This window comes from Squalius cephalus (genome assembly GCF_949319135.1).
Source record: "Squalius cephalus genome assembly, chromosome: 14".
In the NCBI taxonomy this organism is placed as follows: Eukaryota; Metazoa; Chordata; class Actinopteri; order Cypriniformes; family Leuciscidae; genus Squalius; species Squalius cephalus.
Window position 1 is genome coordinate 27,565,867 of NC_137135.1, and position 21,341 is coordinate 27,587,207.

The 21,341-nt window shown below is 35.9% G+C and overlaps 1 protein-coding gene across 2 annotated transcripts in view; it reads right to left on the reverse strand.

Annotated features, from left to right (window-relative positions):
• Positions 1-21,341, reverse strand: part of ldb2a (LIM domain binding 2a) — a 57,793-nt gene that overhangs the window by 3,166 nt on the left and 33,286 nt on the right. Inside the window, exons 3-8 of one of the 2 annotated variants that reach the window (XM_079892400.1) lie at positions 17,859-18,031; positions 14,474-14,596; positions 12,111-12,194; positions 10,158-10,281; positions 5,653-5,706; positions 4,850-4,989 (exon numbers count right to left, since the gene is read on the reverse strand). In XM_079892400.1, coding sequence (XP_079748526.1) covers positions 4,850-4,989; positions 5,653-5,706; positions 10,158-10,281; positions 12,111-12,194; positions 14,474-14,596; positions 17,859-18,031 — 698 coding nt within the window. The remainder of the gene's footprint in view (positions 1-4,849; positions 4,990-5,652; positions 5,707-10,157; positions 10,282-12,110; positions 12,195-14,473; positions 14,597-17,858; positions 18,032-21,341) is intronic. The other variant, XM_079892401.1, reaches the window with a different exon arrangement.

Below are 21,341 nucleotides of genomic sequence, written 5' to 3' on the forward strand. Positions count from 1 at the left end.
CAAATGGATGTGCATTTTTTCCACTGGATTTGTTGCTTTTAATTAAAATGTCTAAAATACATTTTAAAAACCATTTCTTTTCCATTTGTTGCTTTTAATTAAGATAAATTTATCTAAAATACAAAGCATTAAAAAAGTTTCTAATGAAATATTAATGCAGTCAAGTTCTTTAGTGTTATAATTTGGGCGAAGCTAAACTGAAATGTGTGTAGTAGTGTGTGACACTTTAGTATGACATTAAAATTATTATTATTATATTTTTTTTACAACAGAAGCAATGAAATTGAATGTCAGTGTGCCTATTAATCATTGTGATTGCATTTCAAATGCAGTTTTGCTTTTAATTCAAATGTCTGCAAATGGCAAACGTGCTATCATCCCAGCAACACTTTAAAATAAGGTCAATTCCTAACATTAGCTTATGTAACAATCACCTAACAATGAATTTTACATCATTTATTATGGTGGTTATGCATACAGTCCCGTTCAAAAGTATGAGGTCGGTACAATATTTTTAATGCTTTTGAATTAAGTCTCTTCTGCTCACCAATGCTACATTTATTTGATCAAAAATACAGTGAAAACAGGAATATTGTGAAATATTATTACTATTTAAAATAGATTTAATATTTTAAGCCATATAAATTGAAAGGTATAGTTCACCCAAAAATGAAAATTCTGTCATCAATTACTCACCCTCATGTCGTTCCAAACACATAAGACTTTCGTTCATCTTCGGAATTTAGTCACATTGTGACTTTTAATTTTTGGGTGAACTAACCCTTTAACATTAGTTAATGTATTGTGAACATTCATATATTAACAATAGTAAATGCATAAATTAGCATTATTCTACATTAATAAATTAAATAAAATGGTTCATTGTTAGTTCATGATATCTAATGCATTATCTAATAATGTTAACCAATTGAACCTTAAAAGTAAAGTGCACCTTGTTTTCCTGTTAATTTTCTGGTTTCCAGCTGTGCGAGTCCTCGTACCCTTCACACTCCTGGAGCTGCTCACTTTGCATAACCTGTCTCGTGATTCAGCTCTTTTACTGTTGCATCTGTGTTTATTTGAGCGATGACTCGTGTCGTTTCGTGAGGGGTTTGGCTGAGACCCCAGAGTCACCGTCAGTCCTTCCCACCCCTCTGCTTCTTAATTACTCTCATTCATTAAGGTGGGCTTTTTGACTAAATAACAATATCCACACACTGATTTGTCAATTTGCATAGCTAATTAAGTCATTAGCTGAAATGTTACCGATTAGACAAAAAAAAAAAAAAAAGAACGGCGCTTGCCAACGAGCCTTGAATTTGCCATCTGTTTTTGAACGGCAACTGTCGCCCTGCAGTCTGGGTTTTAAACCAGGGGCCAGGATCACAAACATTAGCACACACACACACACACACACACACACACATGCTCACGCAACCTACAGGTTTCCAGCTGGTGGTTTGACGAAGAGCTCTAATTGCTATCAAATGGAAAGGCTGTCCAGTGCTCTTGTCTAATTAGATGTAGCCTGTGGCTAAACCCACACTGAGCCGCCCACAGCTAAACACAGACTCCCTGAATGAATGTTCCCAAACTGGCTCAGCATCACCTGGGTCTGAGCTCGAGGTGCACAGAAAGCCCTCATTTGAGCTGGACATTTTTTAAGACTGGAGAAAAATTTCAATCCATTCACATAACCAGGCATGTTACACATGCACATCTATCCAACATGTTATAATACTATTGAAATCATAATTTCAGGCCAAAAATATGATCACAAGAGGGCACTGTTGTAATACTGTTGAACACAAGACCCCCTCCCCAACCCGGTGATCACATGATCAGCTCATTGTGATTGGGCTCACGTAGGAGGCCGATCAGGCAGCATGCGATGACTGCACAGACAAAGCCAAGTGGCCACGCTACATATGTAACCGGCGTGTTCCTCTCCACGACGCACGGCGACATTGCTTACAATGAGGCTCGCTGCTTCGAATGGGGAGTAAAATGAAGAGTGTTGTGACACACACCCGTATGACCACAACCACACACACACACGATCTATATGATAATGAGTGCTGGCACAGAGCCAGTTGCTCACACCAACAATTTGCTCACTGCTTGTGTGAATGTGTCTGCTGTCCTTAAAATGATGGACACTGGCTAGATACAAGCAGGACAAAATATATGCAATTAGAGTTTCCTACACACAGAGAGAGAAATTATCTATCTATCTATCTATCTATCTATCTATCTATCTATCTATCTATCTATCTATCTATCTATCTATCTATCTATAACATATAAAATGTTATATGGTCATATACATGAATATATAATGGAATTATATGGAATATTTAATTTAAAATTCAATTATATCATACAGATCAGGGCTGTTATTGTTAACTAAATTTAAAAAGCTGAAATAAATTTCATATTTTATATAATACATTTATTTTTTATTTTATAATAATATAATATGAACATATATAATTGACTATATATTAGGCATTGGTCATCCTGTTCACTAGATATTGGCAACCCTGTATATATACACATGTATATTGTTCAATCATTATTAAAAAGCTGAGCTGAAGAAAAAAGTTAAAATAAAGGCTCGATACAATTGTGTGTTTTTTTTTTTGTTGAGAATTCTTAATAGTCTTCTTGTAAAGAAAAACATTTTTTTTTTTTGCCATCTGAGCATGTAAGCAAACAGCTCTGGGTGTCTCTTCTCTTTAATCTCCTCTTTGGCATTCATGTATCCAAGTGTCCCTGAACTCCAGGGGAAAAGCCACGCACTACAAATCCCATCATCCATCTGCAAACAAATTTACCGCCTCACAATACCACTCCCCAAAACAGCTTAAGCACTCGTGTGTTGCACGTTTGACCCTGCGGTGTGCAAACTGGGAGAACACATCAACCGCTAGAGTAATGCCTGAAAAGGAAGCCTGGGGGATAAAGAGGCACTCTGGGATAAATGCCTCTGTATTGGGGTTAAACACTGTAAGTGGGTAATATAGGAATAGAAAATGAGGGCTAAGGAGTCTCTCTCTGTGAAGGTGCTGAGAGTGTATTTACTTTGGCATTGGAATTGAATATGTTTTATATGTGTGTAATGGCTCAAAACTCAAACCATGAACAAAGTAATATCACATTATTATAACATGTCAACACAGTAATGTGTCAATAGTTGTTAAAGGTGCAGAATCAATACAGATAAAATACAGTTTAAAGGAAAGTTCACCCAAAAAAAAAGAAAAAACACTTGTCATTTACTCACAATGAGGCTGTTCCAAACCTGTATGAATTTCTTATTTCCATGGAACACAAAAAGAGAAATTTTGATGGTGCTTGTCACTTGTAATTGCACTATTCAATGCAATTAAAATAAAACATCATAAAAGTATTCCATACAACCCATCCGCTATATGTCTTCTGAAGCCGTACAGTAGTTTTGTGTGAGGAATAGACTGAAATTTAAGTCATTATTCACTGATAATCCCATTCAGTGTGCTGTTTAACAATTGCAAACATATCACTGAATCAGTGAGTTGAATTTGAGAACCAGGTCGACTGAGTCAGATTTATAAACAAATAATTCAATCTGTTTTTATAAAAAGAATAAGTTGATTCACTGAAAAGATTTTACTAAAAAGAATGATTTGTTTATGAATCAGACGTTTCCTCTTTTTTCATGAACGTGCCAAGGAGAGCAATGGCGAATGCCAAGAATATTTATATAGCGCAGAAGTCAAATGGACTACTTGTATGATCAGTTTTTGGTACTTTTTATGTAATTTTGGAACTTGAGAGCCCTATTCATCATTAGTTTTCATTGTGTATATATACTGTATATGATTTTCATTGTGTATATATATATATATATATATATATATATATATATATATATATATATATATATATATATGATTTATACTCTATCCCCAACACTAACCCTACCCATGAACCTACCCATCACAGAAAACTGTATGCATTTTTACATTTTGAAAAAACATAATTTAGTATGATTTATAAGCTGTTTTCCTCATGGGGACCAAAAAATGTCCCCACAAGGACAAGGATTTCGGATATTGCCAACTTTGTGGGGTTTACCAGCACACACACACACACACACACACACACACACACACACACACACACACACACACACACACACACACACACACACACACACACACACACACACACACACACACACACACACACACACACACACACACACACACACACACACACACACACACACACACACACACACACACACACACACGCAAACTGTTTATAATGCACATTGTTTAAATACTGTGCATATAAAATGTTTATTCAATTTCAGCAATTATATTTTCACATTTTTTATCATATATTTATTTTGTATATATTTTTATAATATATTTTATCATAATATGTATTTAGTAGGCTATATATTGAGCATTCTTTAGATACTGGTATCAGATACTGAAAATAAAACGTTTTTACAACTAAAAAGCTGAGCTGAAGGAAAACAAATAATTAAGACTTTTTTTATGCAAATAAATTTTCTCAAAAAAAAAAAAAAAAAAAATTCACCAACTCATATGGGTTTTACATAACGTGGGTGAGTAAAAATGACAGAACTTTTCATTATTGAGTGGACTATCCCTATACAACGGAATGAGTTCTTGTCAAACAACTGGCTGTAAATCAAAACTACAAGCGGCACTTAATATGTGTTTTGACAGCATAATTATAATCATATCCTTAGGAAAGCAATCAGAGCAAAATAGCATTAAGGATTTTGGATGGTTGCAATGTGTGTGTGTAAATAAGAAGATTTGATGCTTACAGGTACCTGGCTGGCCAGAGTGAAGTTGTTGGCAGGGCTGCGTTTCTTGCCGCCAGCGCTGTTGCCTAGGCTACTGTTAGACGCACTGCTGGCGGAGTTCTTCCTCTTTCTTCTCTTGGTCGTGGTCTGTCGAGTGGGCTCTGCTCTCCACCAAACACACAAGCACACACAGACGAGAAGTATTAATAAAAGACAAACGCACACACTCACAAACATGCCACAATGCGAGTGCATGCACACGGAGGAAGAAAAAAGACTTTTCCAACATATAAGAGCACACAAACACATATGGGCGATTACACAGGGAAACAAATGCATCATGCTTTTTTCTTTTTTTGAGAGAGAGAGAGAGAGAGATTCAAAGAGCATTCAAACATCTCCCAAGACATGCACTAGTAAGAAAGAACCTCTGCTTTCATTTGCATAAATGCTCAACAGTGCGCACTGCAGTCTCTGCAGCCATGCATGCACACTTATATCATTAATGTCTAAATGCCGTTTACTTTCATTAAATATCACAGTCTTTGCAATGAGATTTATAAGTCCTGGATAACTTATGTAACACATTTATGTAACCTGTTTTAAAATACCTTTTAATGAAGAAACTAAACAATTTTGATTAAGTTTTAGTCAAACAAATTGCCTATTTATATCGACTACTGAAATATCCACCAGCAATATCTCTCTTGTTATGCTGAGCATTCATGATTCAAACAGAGAGGAAAATGTTTTTCATAGGTTTCCATTTACACACAGAATGAGGTTTCCCTATTAAAAGATGATTCAGAAGACGAGACAAGTACCTTTTTTGTGATTTGCAGGGAACATTTCTGTTTTGAAGTTCTGTGGATGTCCAGCTGAAACCATATCCAAAGCAAGATTTATTTTCCAGATAATACTTTATATACTTAATAAATTAAGTAGTTATGCATATCCAGGACCAGAAGACATGCAAATGTAAATGGCAAGACTGCTGATAAAAATAATAAAAAATAAATAAATACATATATAACTTTAATTGCACAATTGTTTTATTCGCACATGTAGAAATCTTTATCATAAATTAGTTTACACACTTTTTGTAAATTTAGGACTAAATACTTATAATAATAAGATTTCTTAAAATAACAATACATGTTTCTTGAGCAGCATATTAGAATGATTTCTGTAGGAACATGTGACACTGAAAACTGGAGTAATGATGCTTAAAAATCAGCTGTACAGGAATAAATAATATTTAAAATACATTTGAACAGAAATAAATCACATTTAAACCATTAAAAAAGAACATTTTTAAAATGTTTCATATTATTTCACAATATTACTGTTTTTACTGTATCTTTCATCAAATAAATGCAACCTTGGTGAGCATAAGATAACCCTAACCCTAAACTATATACAATATCCATAAAAATAAAAGTTAGCTAATGTTGTACAGAATGGGATGTACAGCCATGTATTGTTATTAATTTCAGTATAACTAATATTTGGCACATTGTTAGTCATTAATGTAAATTTGAATGCAATGATGCCTGCAAATAAAATGCATTTTAGAGGTTCTTTCTGACCACACACAGGGAGATGTGTCCACATTGTTTGTGTATGATAGATTTCACATCATATCCAAAACAGACTGTACAAGGACATTGTTTTGGTTTTTTGGAGAAGAACCTTTATTTTTGTATTTTTATCAGTGCAAGTGTGTGAATGACGTACTAAAACGCACTCATTTCCACACATACACATATACATGCGAAAAAAGGGCCAAAAATGTACTTATCAGTGTTTAAAGGCAACCTTCTTTCCTTCCTGTTCCTGAACACAAATGCTCTCCAGATTTTAAAAGAATGGGAGGAAAGAGGGAAGCAAAGCTAATAAGGAAACGACAATTACAGAAGATCCACTTCGATACGAATTGTGAGAAGGCCAGTGCTGACGACTAACGAGTGGACGAGGGTCGTACAGGGTTTCATCCACAGGGAGCGGATGAAGGATGTGTTTTCAGTCTCATACATGTCATGTTGTCACTGTTTAGATCATAATGTATAGTAAACCCTTTGTGTGTTCTAAAGACGAGTTTAAATCATTGCCATTGATTGATTTGACCCCCTGAGGAACATGCAAGCAACATACAAAGGCATCAAACAAGATATATCTACTGATGTCTAATCCCTTCGTCATCTGCCAAATGCAGTGTATTTAAAATCCACATGTGGTGAAAATCAAATTTTTTAATGTTGTCTATGTCTATGTGGTGTTTTTAAAATGGTTCAAGACAAACCATGTGCAAATTCATAAGTCAGCACCATTGCTGATTCTTTTCGACTTTAAACTTAAAAGCGTTTGTTAGGATGCTGATTTTTAGAAGGCAGCTGTATGACTCGAGATGGCAAACGGGAACATGGTTTGTGTAACATTAGCAACACATTATTAGCTGTTTGATAACGTAGTCAAGCAAAAGGCTAATCATATTAATTACTGTTACGTGTCCGATGTTGTAGAGAGCGACACATATTTCCACTTACCATCGTGCAGCGTTTATACAGTAAAATTGACCGAGTGGATCTCGGAGCTCTGAGCTGGTGTGAGTGAGGGGAGGCGGGGCTAATTAGCATATTCATGGATCCGCGTATACTAAATAAAGCAAGGGTGTAGTTACATTCAAGCTATTTTGAGGCATGAATAAAAAAAATTAACCAGGAAAAAAAAAAAAAAAAAGTGTCATTTTGGTGATCAAAGATGAGTTTTGAGGAATACAATTATTGACAGGGGGACTTTAAGAGATTTTAGAAAGGATATGTAAAAAAAGAGAAGACTTGTGACCATCCTGTTTCCATTAGACAGTAGTCCCAAAGTAGCCCCAAAAACTATAGGGAGAATATAAATATAGGAACTGCAGTCCGCCAGATCCAGGCTGTATCCAGATCTGATGAAGGACTTGCGCCTGGACATGACAACAACGCAGTCCTGAAGTGTCAACTAGGCTCTCCCCTGTGAAGGCCTCCCTCCTTTCCCTTTACCTCTGTACAGATAAAACGTTGTCGTTTTATCTGTACAGAGTCACCACGTGGCTATGCGGCCACCAGGCACTGTTTGGTGCGGATGGGCGGACAACATAATTTCTGTTAGAACGGTGTCGTGTTAGCAGCCCCTAAGTTAATAACTAATGATCTTCGCAATGGAAGTGAATCAATCAATCAAAACTAACTTTAGCTTGACTAGAGCTGCTGTAAAGCCAAAACAATCTCTGTTACTGTAATTTCCTATTATCACTGTACAGCTGCTTTGAAACAATTAATATTGTTAAAAGCGCTATATAAATGAAGGTGACTTGACTTAACTATTTGCCCCACACACACACAAATATATTGTGTATGTATGTATATTAGAGGTGGGCATAGATTAATTTTTTTAATCTAGATTAATCTAGATTAATTTTGAAATTAATCTAGATTAATCTAGATTAAAATGGCTCATTTGAATTCTGCCGAAGGCATTCAGAGTATGTGTGCTACCCAAATAATGACTATAAAAGTAAGTCTTTGAGAACGGGTTTCTCAAGCCAGGTGGCGCATTAGACCAGTGGCTCATCTCCTGTTTCCAAAATGCATCACAAACTGCTTGAGAAAGCTGTTCTACTCATAGACTGTAAAGATTACTACTATACTGTTACCGTCCATAGGCAACATTAGGTAGGCCTATGTTATTATCAACTACTATAGGCTATCAATTAGGGATGGGCGATATGGCCTAAAATCCATATTGTGATATACATTGCAGCCTCTTGCGATAACGATATTATAATAAAACCATTTCAGAACAGGTTACACAGACCCTGCTAAACAACTGCTAAATGTATTTTTATTTTTTTTATTTTTTTTGAAAGGGTGTATGTAGTTTTGAGAACATATATTGTGCAAAACTGTAAGTATACAACATAATTTTGCAGATAAATAAAATTTAAGTAACTTACACTAGCTGCAGAGACTTAAGTAGGTCTAATGTTTATTATGGCTTGAAGCTTATGAAACCCCAAATTTAAAATTAGAATATTGTCTAACTGATGTCTTTTCAGTTAAAAAGAAACACAACAACGATTCTTAAAATCGGGCGCTTTTAATAAAAAGAGATTATGTGCTACACCACTCACTAAGATATATTGGGAATAATACGCGCTGGTATTCAGTGATATGTTTCGTTTTGAATTTGAGGTGGTAGAACGGATCACACTGGATCGTGTGTTAACTTACCGAACTGTTACACCACACAGTCTACGTCGGACGGCTTAAATCCGAACCAAGTCCAAATAATGGATGTTGCACGGATCTTTTACACCAGCTTTCACTTTCAGCCGTGTTTACTTAAGATGACGACGAATATGATGCGTTGCAGCCGGGTGTTCCTCGCGGCCGCGGGTAGATTGCGTCATCATAGCTTGTGTAGATTGAGCCAGCTCCCAACGCTCCCAACCCAACTTGGAGAATAGATTAACGGCGATATTTTTTTTATCGCGCGATAAGAGTCTCGCGTTAACGCAGCGCGTTAACGCCGATAACGGCCCACCACTAATGTATATATACATATTTTTACTTTTGGATGCCAAGGAATCCTACATATGATGACCTAATCATATGATATTCCCTTGTGAGGGACACATTGTCTAAATGATAAAAGGCAACTCTATAATTACAAGTATAAAGACCCATTTTATCTGAAATATGAAAAATGTTATGAACGTGTAAAATATTCTAAAATCTAGAAACTATTCTTTCTATTAAGTTGACACTGATCTTTTTGATGTATTCTATCTCTCAATAGAATACAAAACCTCATAATACTCATAATAATTTATTTATATTACAATATATTATGATCTTCATTATAATAAATTCAGATTTTTTTTTATATATTTGATAAAAAATCTTAATAAATTAATTTTATTTAATACATTTTCTCTGCTTAATAAATTAATTGCTTTTTAAATACACTACAACAAACACTTTGTTTAATTTTTTTTTTATGCTATGACATTCATAAATTTTTAAAGTTTGGTTTAAGTGTCCAAACACTTTGGGGTCACTTTAAAACTAGCAGGTTGTCTGTTCTAGTATTATACCTAAGAATGTAAAACCACAAAATTCCCATTCGTTTTCCCTGATAGGTCCCACCGAAGAGCTGAATTAGAGCTTATATTCCCAAAGACCATGACATTAAACACACACATCCGTGAGGATCCGATCAGAGCACAAATTACTGCCATTAGGAGCGTCCCCGTCCCGTAATACAGTGGACAGTGATTTGCGGTTACCTGGAGGGGCCACCATTCTTTGCCACTTCTGGAACAGACAGGTCTTTAGGCAGTCTCTCGGGCTAAGGTTGTAGGTCTTGTGTCGAGACATTAACTCTTGCATCGGCTCCAGAATGACACACAACTGGAAGAAACACACATAAACATACACATGAAACATCATCAGTTACTGTCAGTTTACCCATTTTAAAGATTTAACAATATTAGCATTTAAATCACACAGCGGGTGGCCTGAAATTCACACGGATACGCACACACACACAAATCATTTCCCACTGACAGGATCGTATCCTAACGCTGATGTATCCTCTCACTTCCACAGGTCCAGGGAAACAATCTCTGGATCCGGGCCCACAGAGCAGGGCTATTTCTAGTCTGAATGTGAGGAAACCTACAAGCTTCCTTGTCCATCTCGCCGGACAGTTGTCTTATTGCGTCCGAGCACAGGAAACATCCTCAGTGTGGATCTACTGATAAACGTGCTGAAACAAATGCAGTTTTTTCAAGCGATGCTAATGAGTCACTTTTACAAGGTATTTTTACAGCAAGCCAATGCAAGGATCGTGAGAAATTACCCCTGAGAGAGGAAAAATGATCTTGTTTACGGGAATTGCAGTGCACTGCTAAAATCCCAGAGGTTGACCCCTCAATTAAGTCAGTCAAAACAATTATGAATGATTAATTTCTTTCAGAGCCGAATGAGTCTGAGGCTTTTTTTAAATAATGGGAACATATGACAGTATATATATATATATATATATATATATATATATATATATATATATATATATATATATATATATATATATATATATATATATATATATATATACACACGGTATATATAAAATACATGATGGTATATACTACTGTATATGTATATGCACCATGGCTGATCATGTGCAGTGAAAAAAACAGGTGCAGATTTAGCTGAGGGCGCATAGACTTGCTGTTACAAGAGCTGCGTATAATCCAAATTTAATTCACAATTCAGCTTAGGCTGCTCCACTGCATTTTAACTCTGCGTTTATAAGTGAGACTGTGCGTTTAATGTGAGCAACAACAACAACTGAGAAAGACACACTCAGTGGAAGAAAAAACGGCTGTTCTGAAAACCTTGAAATGGCCTTTTTTCCTTCGCTTCTCCCAGCAGCTCGCGATAAACAACTTTGTGTTTTCTCGAGCTCAGTGCAGAGAGAAACCCACAATGCTGCACCTCAAACGGGAACGCTCATTAATGTTATGCTAATTCTCTCTATCCAATTCATTTTCTCTCCCTCTCTTGTTCTCCCATTTGCAAAACGGAGCTGTCACTCACACTGAAATGACGAGAATAAACAAAGCAACTGTGAAGCTGGCTAATAAATTCTGAGCAGTGTTAACACACACACATACTCAGACACATTTAGTCACATATAAGTGTACAAATTTACATACATATTTTATATGACATTTTTCATCTATGCACAGTCTAAGAATAACAGTAACATACACAAGTTTAAAGGAATTACCATGTTTAATTACCAGGGTAATATCATGAGTTTTTGGACACATACCATGGTATACACCAGTGGTTCTCAGTCTGTTTGACTTGAAGGCATTCTGTTAATATCCCACCACCCCCTCCCCCTCCCCAATATAAGATATTTTCAGTATTTCTCTCTTATTTAGAGAGATATATACATTTTTTTTTTCTAAAAATGTTTTAGAAAACATGTCTTGATTTTGTATTGATATATAAAAAGACAGATATATAGGTATAGATAGATGGATGGATAGATGGATGTTTGCTGAGGGCCCCTAGTGGTCCCTGACCCTCTCGTTGAGAACCACTGGTATACAAGATACCACAATACCATAGAATTATCATCTGATACCATCAATGGACCATGGTTTCTTCACAATACTTTTTCTGTAAGAGAGACTAAACAAAATAATTTTTGTTCTGCTTACCCTGAGGTAGTTGAGGGTGAAGTTGGTCAATCCCATGCGGGTGATGTTTTTCGAGAGCTGCTCCAGGACTTGAGGGTCTTGTGCCTGTAGGTGGACAAAAAAAGAAAGAAACTTATCACTTAATACAACCTCCCCCCAAAATCCACAGCATGTTATCGACCAAAAGCAACTCATATGGCTTTTCTAATGCTTCATTTCTGAGACCCCAGATGTGACCACATATTCACGGTTATATTCAGATCTATATTTTGAATATCTGAGGGGCGAGGATTGGGGGACATGTGTCTTTCTCTGTGTCTATGGTGGTTGTAACACTGGAAGAGCTGTTATTTCTGTGTGCTGTAGAGATTCTAGTGATGCAATTTATCTGAATCACAGTGATTACGCTGAATACATTTTTGATTCAGATTTTGGGCATTGAATCAGGGGTGTGCTGCAGCTGCTAATTAATATTGATTGACTAAATGTAAATTGAAATGTTATAGTGAATTTCACTATGAATTACAAACTAATGCAGTTTTTGTTCTTACTGGTAAATTATTGACCAGATTCATCAAGGTAAATTGTGCGAAGCAGCATGAGATGATTGACATAGCAATGACATCAGCCAATCATTGAGCTCCTGTCACTTGATTGGTCGGGCTGTGTAAACTAGCAGAGTAGAGCCGGGGTATTCAATTATATTTCCAAGTGGTCCGGTCTCTATATTTACTTCCCAGTGGAGGTCTGGACAACACATTTAGTAGAATAGTTCTAAATTTCCATCTTGACAGCAGTAGTACTTTGTAAAAAAAAAAAAAAAATCTAACTGGATTTAATTATTTAAAGGTAAGATGAGATGTTTTATCAATCAGGCTATTATTATTTTTACACTACAGTGTGTATGGCAGAAGGTCATGTGACAGAAAATACTGTATACTGTATGGGGGTTCAGAGTTTTCCTCTTGAAGTCAGGACCATTTTTATATTTAGCTTAAAATGAGTATCTAAAATACAAACAAGCAATGTACATAATAATCAAAACACTCATCTTGATCAGAAAACAGTAATTCTAGTAATTTCTAAATTTTAGTTGTTTCCTTGCCATCAACAAATAACTCCCAATTAGAACATTGTTTATTATGAAATGCAATTGAAATATTGATTAATAATGTTAAATGTAGATGAAAAAAGTCTTATAAAAAATTTGTCTATTTAAACGGTCGGAATCATATGATAAAAATAATTGTATTTGCTGCATTCTTATTTTCGGCAGTGTTTTAGAGAAAATTTCAATCTATTTTGCTGCTCACCGTGTTTCTGCTACTGTTGTTAAAATAAGTGGCGATTTAGATGTAGAGAGAAGCAACACGCAAAGAATGGAAAGGGCTCGATAAAAAGGATATAGCGCCTAAAAATCATTACCATAAACGACCCTGAGCGCTTGTGGTGTGTACTGCTCTGTTTTTTTTTTTTTAAATGCGTTTCTCACATTGAACTCTAGAAATGGTTAAATGGTGCTACCGCTATCAGTATGTCTCATGGTCTGGTTGTAACCAGGCCAGGGTCCGGAACCAGACCGCAGTCCGCTTTGAGCATCTAAAACACGGGTCCTCCAATGTGCTCATATTCTCATTAGCCTTGATCAGATGAGTTTGACTCAATTCTTTGCAGCTTTACCCATGTGTACAAGAATGAGTTGATCAAACATGCTGCAGTAACTTTTGCACTATCCTTGTCAAAAATCTTTCAAAGCCCTTTCTCCCTCATTCACTCTCTCTCCCTCTCCACCAGAATACATGGCCCCAAAGGGCCCAATTTAAGAGCATGTGAATTTTATAAGTTGCTGTGAACAAACTTTCTAAAACTACACTATCTCTGAATCTACAAGGGGGAGTGATGAGTTAAAACTCAAATGTGATTTAAAGCTAAATATATTGCTTAAAAAGCAGAGTCATTAAGAGTTAGGTTTAACTCAATTGACTTTTTGATTGTACTTTTTAAAAATATATTTTCCATCCAAGGCAGCTTTGATGTCTCATAATAAACAATTAAAAAAAAGAAAATCCTAGTTTATGCCATATGTAAATCTATGTTATCAGTTCCGTTTTACACCGTTTAATTTTAAACATTTTTAAATTGTAGTAATATTTCACATTATTACTGTTTTTACTGTATTTTCGATCAAATAAATGTCATCTTGATAAGAATGAGAGCCTTTAAAAAATATAAAAAATCATAAGAAAGGAAACAAAGATCAAAAACCGTTAAACTAAATTTTATAAAATGAATAGCTTTGCAAAACAACTGATATACTGCACACACACCTCCAACCAAACCATGTGTAGGACAGCCCTAGGATGGAGTGATGATATCAAACTCACGTGCATGGCTAGAATGCTCCGTGGGATGAGTTCCCGATACTGTCTGATGTTGAAGTGCCACGTCTTGATCCTCATCAGATCATCGAAGGCGAACTCCAGAATCAACCTGCCCTCCGTACACACCTGAGAATGCAAACATTGAGAAATCTATGATGTCTTCAAAGACTACAGTCTTTATATGCTGATATGTCCTTTGTGTTAAATGTCTCTCTCATCGTGATGAAATAAGTTTAGAGAAAAACGCAAACTCAGAGAGTTTCAGAATGCATCACATAAACGCAGGTGAGATTTATACCGTCAATTCAGATATTATGTCAGAGTAGTTCGACTTTTCAGAGTTTCAAAGCTATTTCCTAATAAAAGGTGTTTATGTTGTGTACCTGAACTGAAGGACAACGAAATGGAAATACTTGAGACGAGCTAACACAAAAACAAAACAACAAAATGCTGAATACATGCAGAGGTCATAAACCATTAGCAATTACTAAAAAAACAGGATGAGAAAAACATTTTCCTGAATTTAGAGCTGCGCTACTCATAGCCCCAATGTTCTGTTGCTGGGGCAACCGGAGGATGAGGAGGAGGAAGGGAGAGGAAGGGGGATTGGGGGGGGTGGGAGCGTCAGCTGATTAGTTGGCATGGCAACGGCAAAGATGTAATCCCGCCAGAGCCACTCTAATCAATGCCCTCAGCACAGATGGTCTCTGGAGGATCAACAAGAAAAGAGGCTGGCGGGAGAGCACAGCGCCATCACATGACCACACTCTTTCACATTCTCTCGCTCTCTCTCCCCACTTCTTTCATCTTCTGTATGCTTTTCCTACTCTCTGAATCGGTTTTTGCTTGTTTCACTCTTTTCCCGTCTCTTCTTTTTTTTGTCCGTCTTTCCATCCCTTGTTCACCACCATCGCTCAACACCGCAACATGCTGAGGAAAAACTAAAAGCGAAGTGAAAATGAAAGCATCTGTCTTTTCCTCTCCCTCCATCACTATACTGCTTCATAGCTGTGCTTTAGGATGTGTTTAAATGTGTCTAGCCAATCATTAGAATATTAAAATATAGGGGATTCGTCATATGATTCTTCATAGGATTTTATGTTCAATAGAGGATATACATGCATAAAAGAAAAAACTGTCATAACCATGTCATTTTCATCACATCATCATTTACTTTGTGATGGAAATGTCATTTTGGAATCTCCTTAGTCTGGTTAAAGCTAATTTCAAAGCTAGCTTTTTATGTGTCCTTAATGCACACAACAATACAATTAAAAAGCTTGATTGCAAATAAAACACCATGGAAAACAACTTTTGAATAAACTTTATGGGTGAAAAAGTTGTTGACAGGTGAAATGTGTGTAAACTAGGATATTTTCACACACTAAATATTGAAATGGCTTATGTTTATTTTACTTTTTGTTTAGATACTTTTAAACTAATAATTTAATTTAATAATGGATTTTCATAGTTCAAGCCAGTAGTCTGGCTCTGGGATAAGAGTAAAATCTATAGACAAAAGCCATTTAAAAAGTGCCAAAAAATAAATAATGAATGCATGGTGAAATAAAATGAAATATATCTATAAAATAAAATAAACAGTTTCCAAGACAATTGTGAAAAAAAAAAAAAAAAAAAAAAAAAAGGTTAAATCTGTCAGTTTTTATGACCCTGGGACATAAAAAAATAGCCTGTAGGAGAAAAAAAAAACTATATATATGTATATGAATTTGGTTCTCCACTCTGTACAAATACACAAATAACTACAAAATATCTGCTAGTATATTTTTGACTATTTCTCTGAATGCAGCACAAGAGTACAGCTGAGATTTTGTAATCAGTTCCTCAAAGACTGGTGGGTCTCTATTCCTCTGCATGTCTGTAATAAGTACATGGGCTCTTGTATGGATTAAACTGGATTAGTCCATAACAGTATGTGAAAATAATCGAAAGAGCTTGATGGACAAGGTAGAAACATAAAATCTGTTGATAAGTGGTTTAACCCTCTGATGCATGATGTCCACTACAGCTGAGTCATTTTTTTAACCATTCAGGGTGTGACATTACACCAAAACCACAATGGGCCTATGACCTTTGACATTTTTTCATAATTCTATGGCTTTTTATTATTTTTATTACTATAATGAAATTTTATTATTATTATTACTATTATTACTATTATTATTTAAGACAGCAGGAAAAAAAAAAGTGATGAAGCATCAAGTACCTATATCTTATATTCCAGATGACCCAGACGGCCTGACCGAGGCATAAACATGTAAACAGGGAAGTTACTCTAATAAAACAAGTGATACCATCAACCATGTTGGTCTGCTTTAAATCAATTGCAAACAGCATATTTAATCAGTAAAACTGTTAGCTGACACCTAATTTTGCATTTTGTCAAATTTTAGTGAAACAGAAAATGAAATCTCACCAACTTGATTTTATTGTTTGTTTGTTTTTTACCATGACTATTAAAGGAGAACTCCGGTCAATTTTAACATTGAGCTAATTTTTTTGTAAATTTGGAGTGCTGTCAGTACAGAGAACAACGACAAAAGTTCACGCGCGTGATCATAGGTACTAAACCAATGCGCGTGAACTCGACAATCGACTACTGTGGACTTCGACCGAAAACAGGATGTAAATACAGGTATGTGCGCTGGCTGAATAAACATAATTTTTATTCATATCTTTCACATCTACTGCAGTCAGATTCACCGTGTTAACTCTGAAGAAATAACTCACATTGGCTGTGCACTTGTAATGACACATCAAGGATGTTAAGAGGCTAAAAGCAGGTTTAAAACTTGCCCCATTGAAGTCAACAGGGTGCAAATTTTAAAAAGAGGATAACACGGTGTAGGCAACACCGATTTTTGTCGTTGTTCTCTGTACTGACAGCACTCCAAATTTACAAAAAAATGAGCTCAATGTTAAAATTGACCGGAGTTCTCCTTTAAACCAATCAAAAACTGAAGTATATGACAACACACAGAGTGAGTATTGAGTAATAGATTCATAAAGAGCTTTCTCAGCAGAGTCCAAAGCATGAAAAATATTTCACGAGGATTCCTAACAACCTCCACCAGTAAACGCATTGAATACTAGCTGTGATTAAAGTAGTAAATTATCAAGCCTGCCATGTTTGTTTGTCCTGTTAGACAGTTTACGTGTTTCAGATGCTCCTTCCACTGAAGTTACAACAATGAGCAAAAATGCACAAGAAAAAAACGTTTTGTTGACAAAGAGAAACTGAGTGCACCTGCAACTCATCGTCTATTCATACATCTCAAAACTCTCTGTGTTTTGCCTGGATAGGACATGGTGTGTCTCTCTCTCTCTCTCTCTCTTACACACACACACACACACACACCCTCTTTACCTTGGTGAACATGGGCTTGCCGTGCTGTGTGACCATGGTGCACTGATCGCAGTCTACAGTGATGCAGGAGTTGTGGAAGGACTCTTTGGAGTGTTTCAGGATGTAGTAGAGGTCTGACACGCCACCCTCAAATACCGTGCTGAAGTAACGAGGGATGAGGGTCCGCCCGATTGCTGAGGAGGGAGATAAGATGTCATTTACATTGCATTTCATTTTAATGCATTACTAAATGACTCAAAATGTCTCAACATCTGTTAATTTCTCACTGTTTATTGCGCTACATTAGTAAAGTAAGATCTTGGTCCCCACATTCAAGCCATTTCTTGCAACTCTTAGTCCTTTCAGTTTCTAGTTTCAGTTTTCAATATGTGACATCATAGTTCAAACACACACATTTTAATTATACATTTCTGTTTTTAACAGTAAGTATTTTTGTTATTTCAGCATTTTCATAGTATCCCTGCTAACAAAAATATGTGCTGAGAATTGTATTCCCATTAAGTTATAAAAACATTATTTTTGAAAATCATTTTAAAAAAGGTTCTTTTTTCTTGATTATGCGAAAATTGAAGGAAAATTCCATTTGATCATTTTGCAAACATTATGAGAACGTTACTTTGGAATGTTCTATGAACCTTCTGAAACAAGTAGTAACATTCAAACATCTTTAGACAAACGACCAACGAAAACGTTTCAGGGAAAAATGTTCCATGAACTATGTACAAATAACAATTTTGTGGAGAACATTATTAACGACCAGCTAACTTTGAACACACATCCTATTAACATACTGGAAGAATGTTTGTTCATAACTTGAGAACAGAACCTTTCAAGAATGTTAGCCAAAGCTCTGAAACCCTGTAAGCTGGGATGTTCGATTTTGGGGTGGCAAACCCCTGGATTGGACTCCTAGTGCCAATTTCAACACTCATCATTTATTTATTTATAAAACACAATTAAAACAACATAATGTTGACCAATGTGCTGTACAATCACACAATAAAATTACACAAATAAAATATACCTTCACACAAACAGTGACTAACAACATCTGTTAAGAGCCTCTTGCCAATTAGCCTACTGAACCAAACGCTAATTCAAGTAAATCCAAGCCAGTCTAAGATGTAGAGGTGGATTTTGGCTAATGTCATTTTGTACTCAATTTTTGGTTGGTATCTGGTTGTCTACTTCAAAAATGCATGTGCTTTAAATATGTACACAAAACACTTTAGGTATAATATAGATGGCCCCCTAAAAGTAAAACTGGGCTCTGTGATGCTGTCATGAAGCATTCCTACAAAATTGAAAATATTCTGTGACAGAAAGAAAACTAATGAATAGACTTAATAAAAAGACAGATGAAAGGATCCTTCATTCCCACACCATTGGTCACCAGCGAGATGGTAAGACTGGGAATAGTTTGTTAACAATTGTTGAAGATAGCCTAACTGATATGAAGTATGTTAATTCATTTTTGTAAACTGTTTACAGTAACCTGCCTGAGGTCTAACAAAAAGTTAAGTTGGAATACTTATTCTTCCCCGCAGCTGGAGACAATTATACAACCTTTTTGTTGTTGTTTAACAATGAACAAAGACAGAGCCCCTGTCTGGATTTGTGGCCTTGGGAATATCTGCATGGTTCTTTTTTCTCTTCTTATATTCTTGCTTCACTATATAAAAAAAAAAAAAAAAAAAAAAAAAACTTTCTCGAATCCAGAAAGTATGCCCTGTAACAAATCATTTCAAATCATGGTTTCCAATAACAACATTTTTTTTAACTTTAACATAAATCTCACTTAATTTAGATAGAATTAACTAAATACAGGTGCTGGTCATATAATTAGAATATCATCAAAAAGTTGATTTATTTCAGTAATTCCGTTAAAAAAGTGAAACTTGTATATTATATAGACTCATTACATGCAAAGTGAGATATCTCAAGCCTTTATTTGTTATTATTTTGATGATTATAGCTTACAGCTTGTGAAAACCACAAAATCAAAATCTCAGAAAATTAGAATATTACATGAAATCACACAGTAATTACACAGTGATACCATGGTCATTGAACCAGGTTTTGGTTATTTTGGCAGTGTGGGCAGGTGCAAATCCTGCTGGAAAATGAAGTCAGCATCTCCATAAAGCTTGTCTGCTGAAGGAAGCATGAAGTGCTCTGGAAATGTCCTGGTAGACGGCTGCGTTGAGTGGACAGCACAGTGGACCAACACCAGCCGATGACACGGCTCCCCAAACCAACACAGACTGTGGAAACTTCACACTGGACTTCAAGCATCTTGGATTGTGTGCCTCTCCATTCTTCCTCCAGACTCTGGGACCTTGGTTTCCAAATGAGATGCAAAATTTGCTCTCATCAGAAAAGAGGACTTTGGTCCACTGTGCTTTATTAAATCCAGAGTCAACGCAGCCGTCTACCAGGACATTTTCAGAGCACTTCATGCTTCCTTCATTTTCCAGCAGGATTTGCACCTGCCCACACTGCCAAAAGAACCAAAACCTGGTTCAATGACCATGGGATTACTGTGTAATTACTGTGTGATTTCATGTAATATTCTAATTTTCTGAGATTTTGATTTTGTGGTTTTCACAAGCTGTAAGCCATAATCATCAAAATTATAACAAATAAAGGCTTGAGATATCTCACTTTGCATGTAATGAGTCTATATAATATACAAGTTTCACTTTTTTAACGGAATTACTGAAATAAATCAACTTTTTGATGATATTCTAATTATATGACCAGCACCTGTAGATGACAATGGAGTGAGAAAATTAAACTTAAATTTTTGGTGAAGCTAAGAAGATTTAGTCAGTTCAGTTATTATATATTCTCTCTCTCTCTAGAAAGAAGTGAAGTGGAGAGTTTTTTTTTTAAATATATTTAAAATGTAATTAATTCCTGTGATGGCAAAGCTGAATTTTCAGCATCATTACTCCAGTCTTCAGTGTCACATGATCCTTTAGAAATCATTCTAGTATGCTGATTTGATGTTCAAGAAACATTTCCTATTATTATCAATGTTGAAAACATTGCATCATTGCTGAATTAAAATGACCAATTGCTTTCAAAAACAAAATCTTACTGACCCCAAAATGACATATGTCTGAGTCACCTATTGAAAAGCTTTACATGCACATTTAGCTGGACATCTTTGGCCAAGAAAGTAGCAGACACGCCTGCAGAAACAACTTGTAATTTTTGCAAGTGGCTTTGCAGTCTTAATCATTTTAATATTGAAACTGAACGGACGAGCAGCCTTATCCAGCTTAGCGTCTGATTTCAGGCAGAAATAATCCATCTTACAGTCAAACTCCCCTTTGAGAGAAATTATGTTTGTGCCTCCAGCCCTGAGGGAGCGGAACGGGGGTGGTGAAGGGAAAGAGAGAGAGAACTTCATTTACCCAGCTTCCCTTAAGACAGACGCCACTGCCGCCACTGGTTAAAACTGCACGGGCAGAAGGA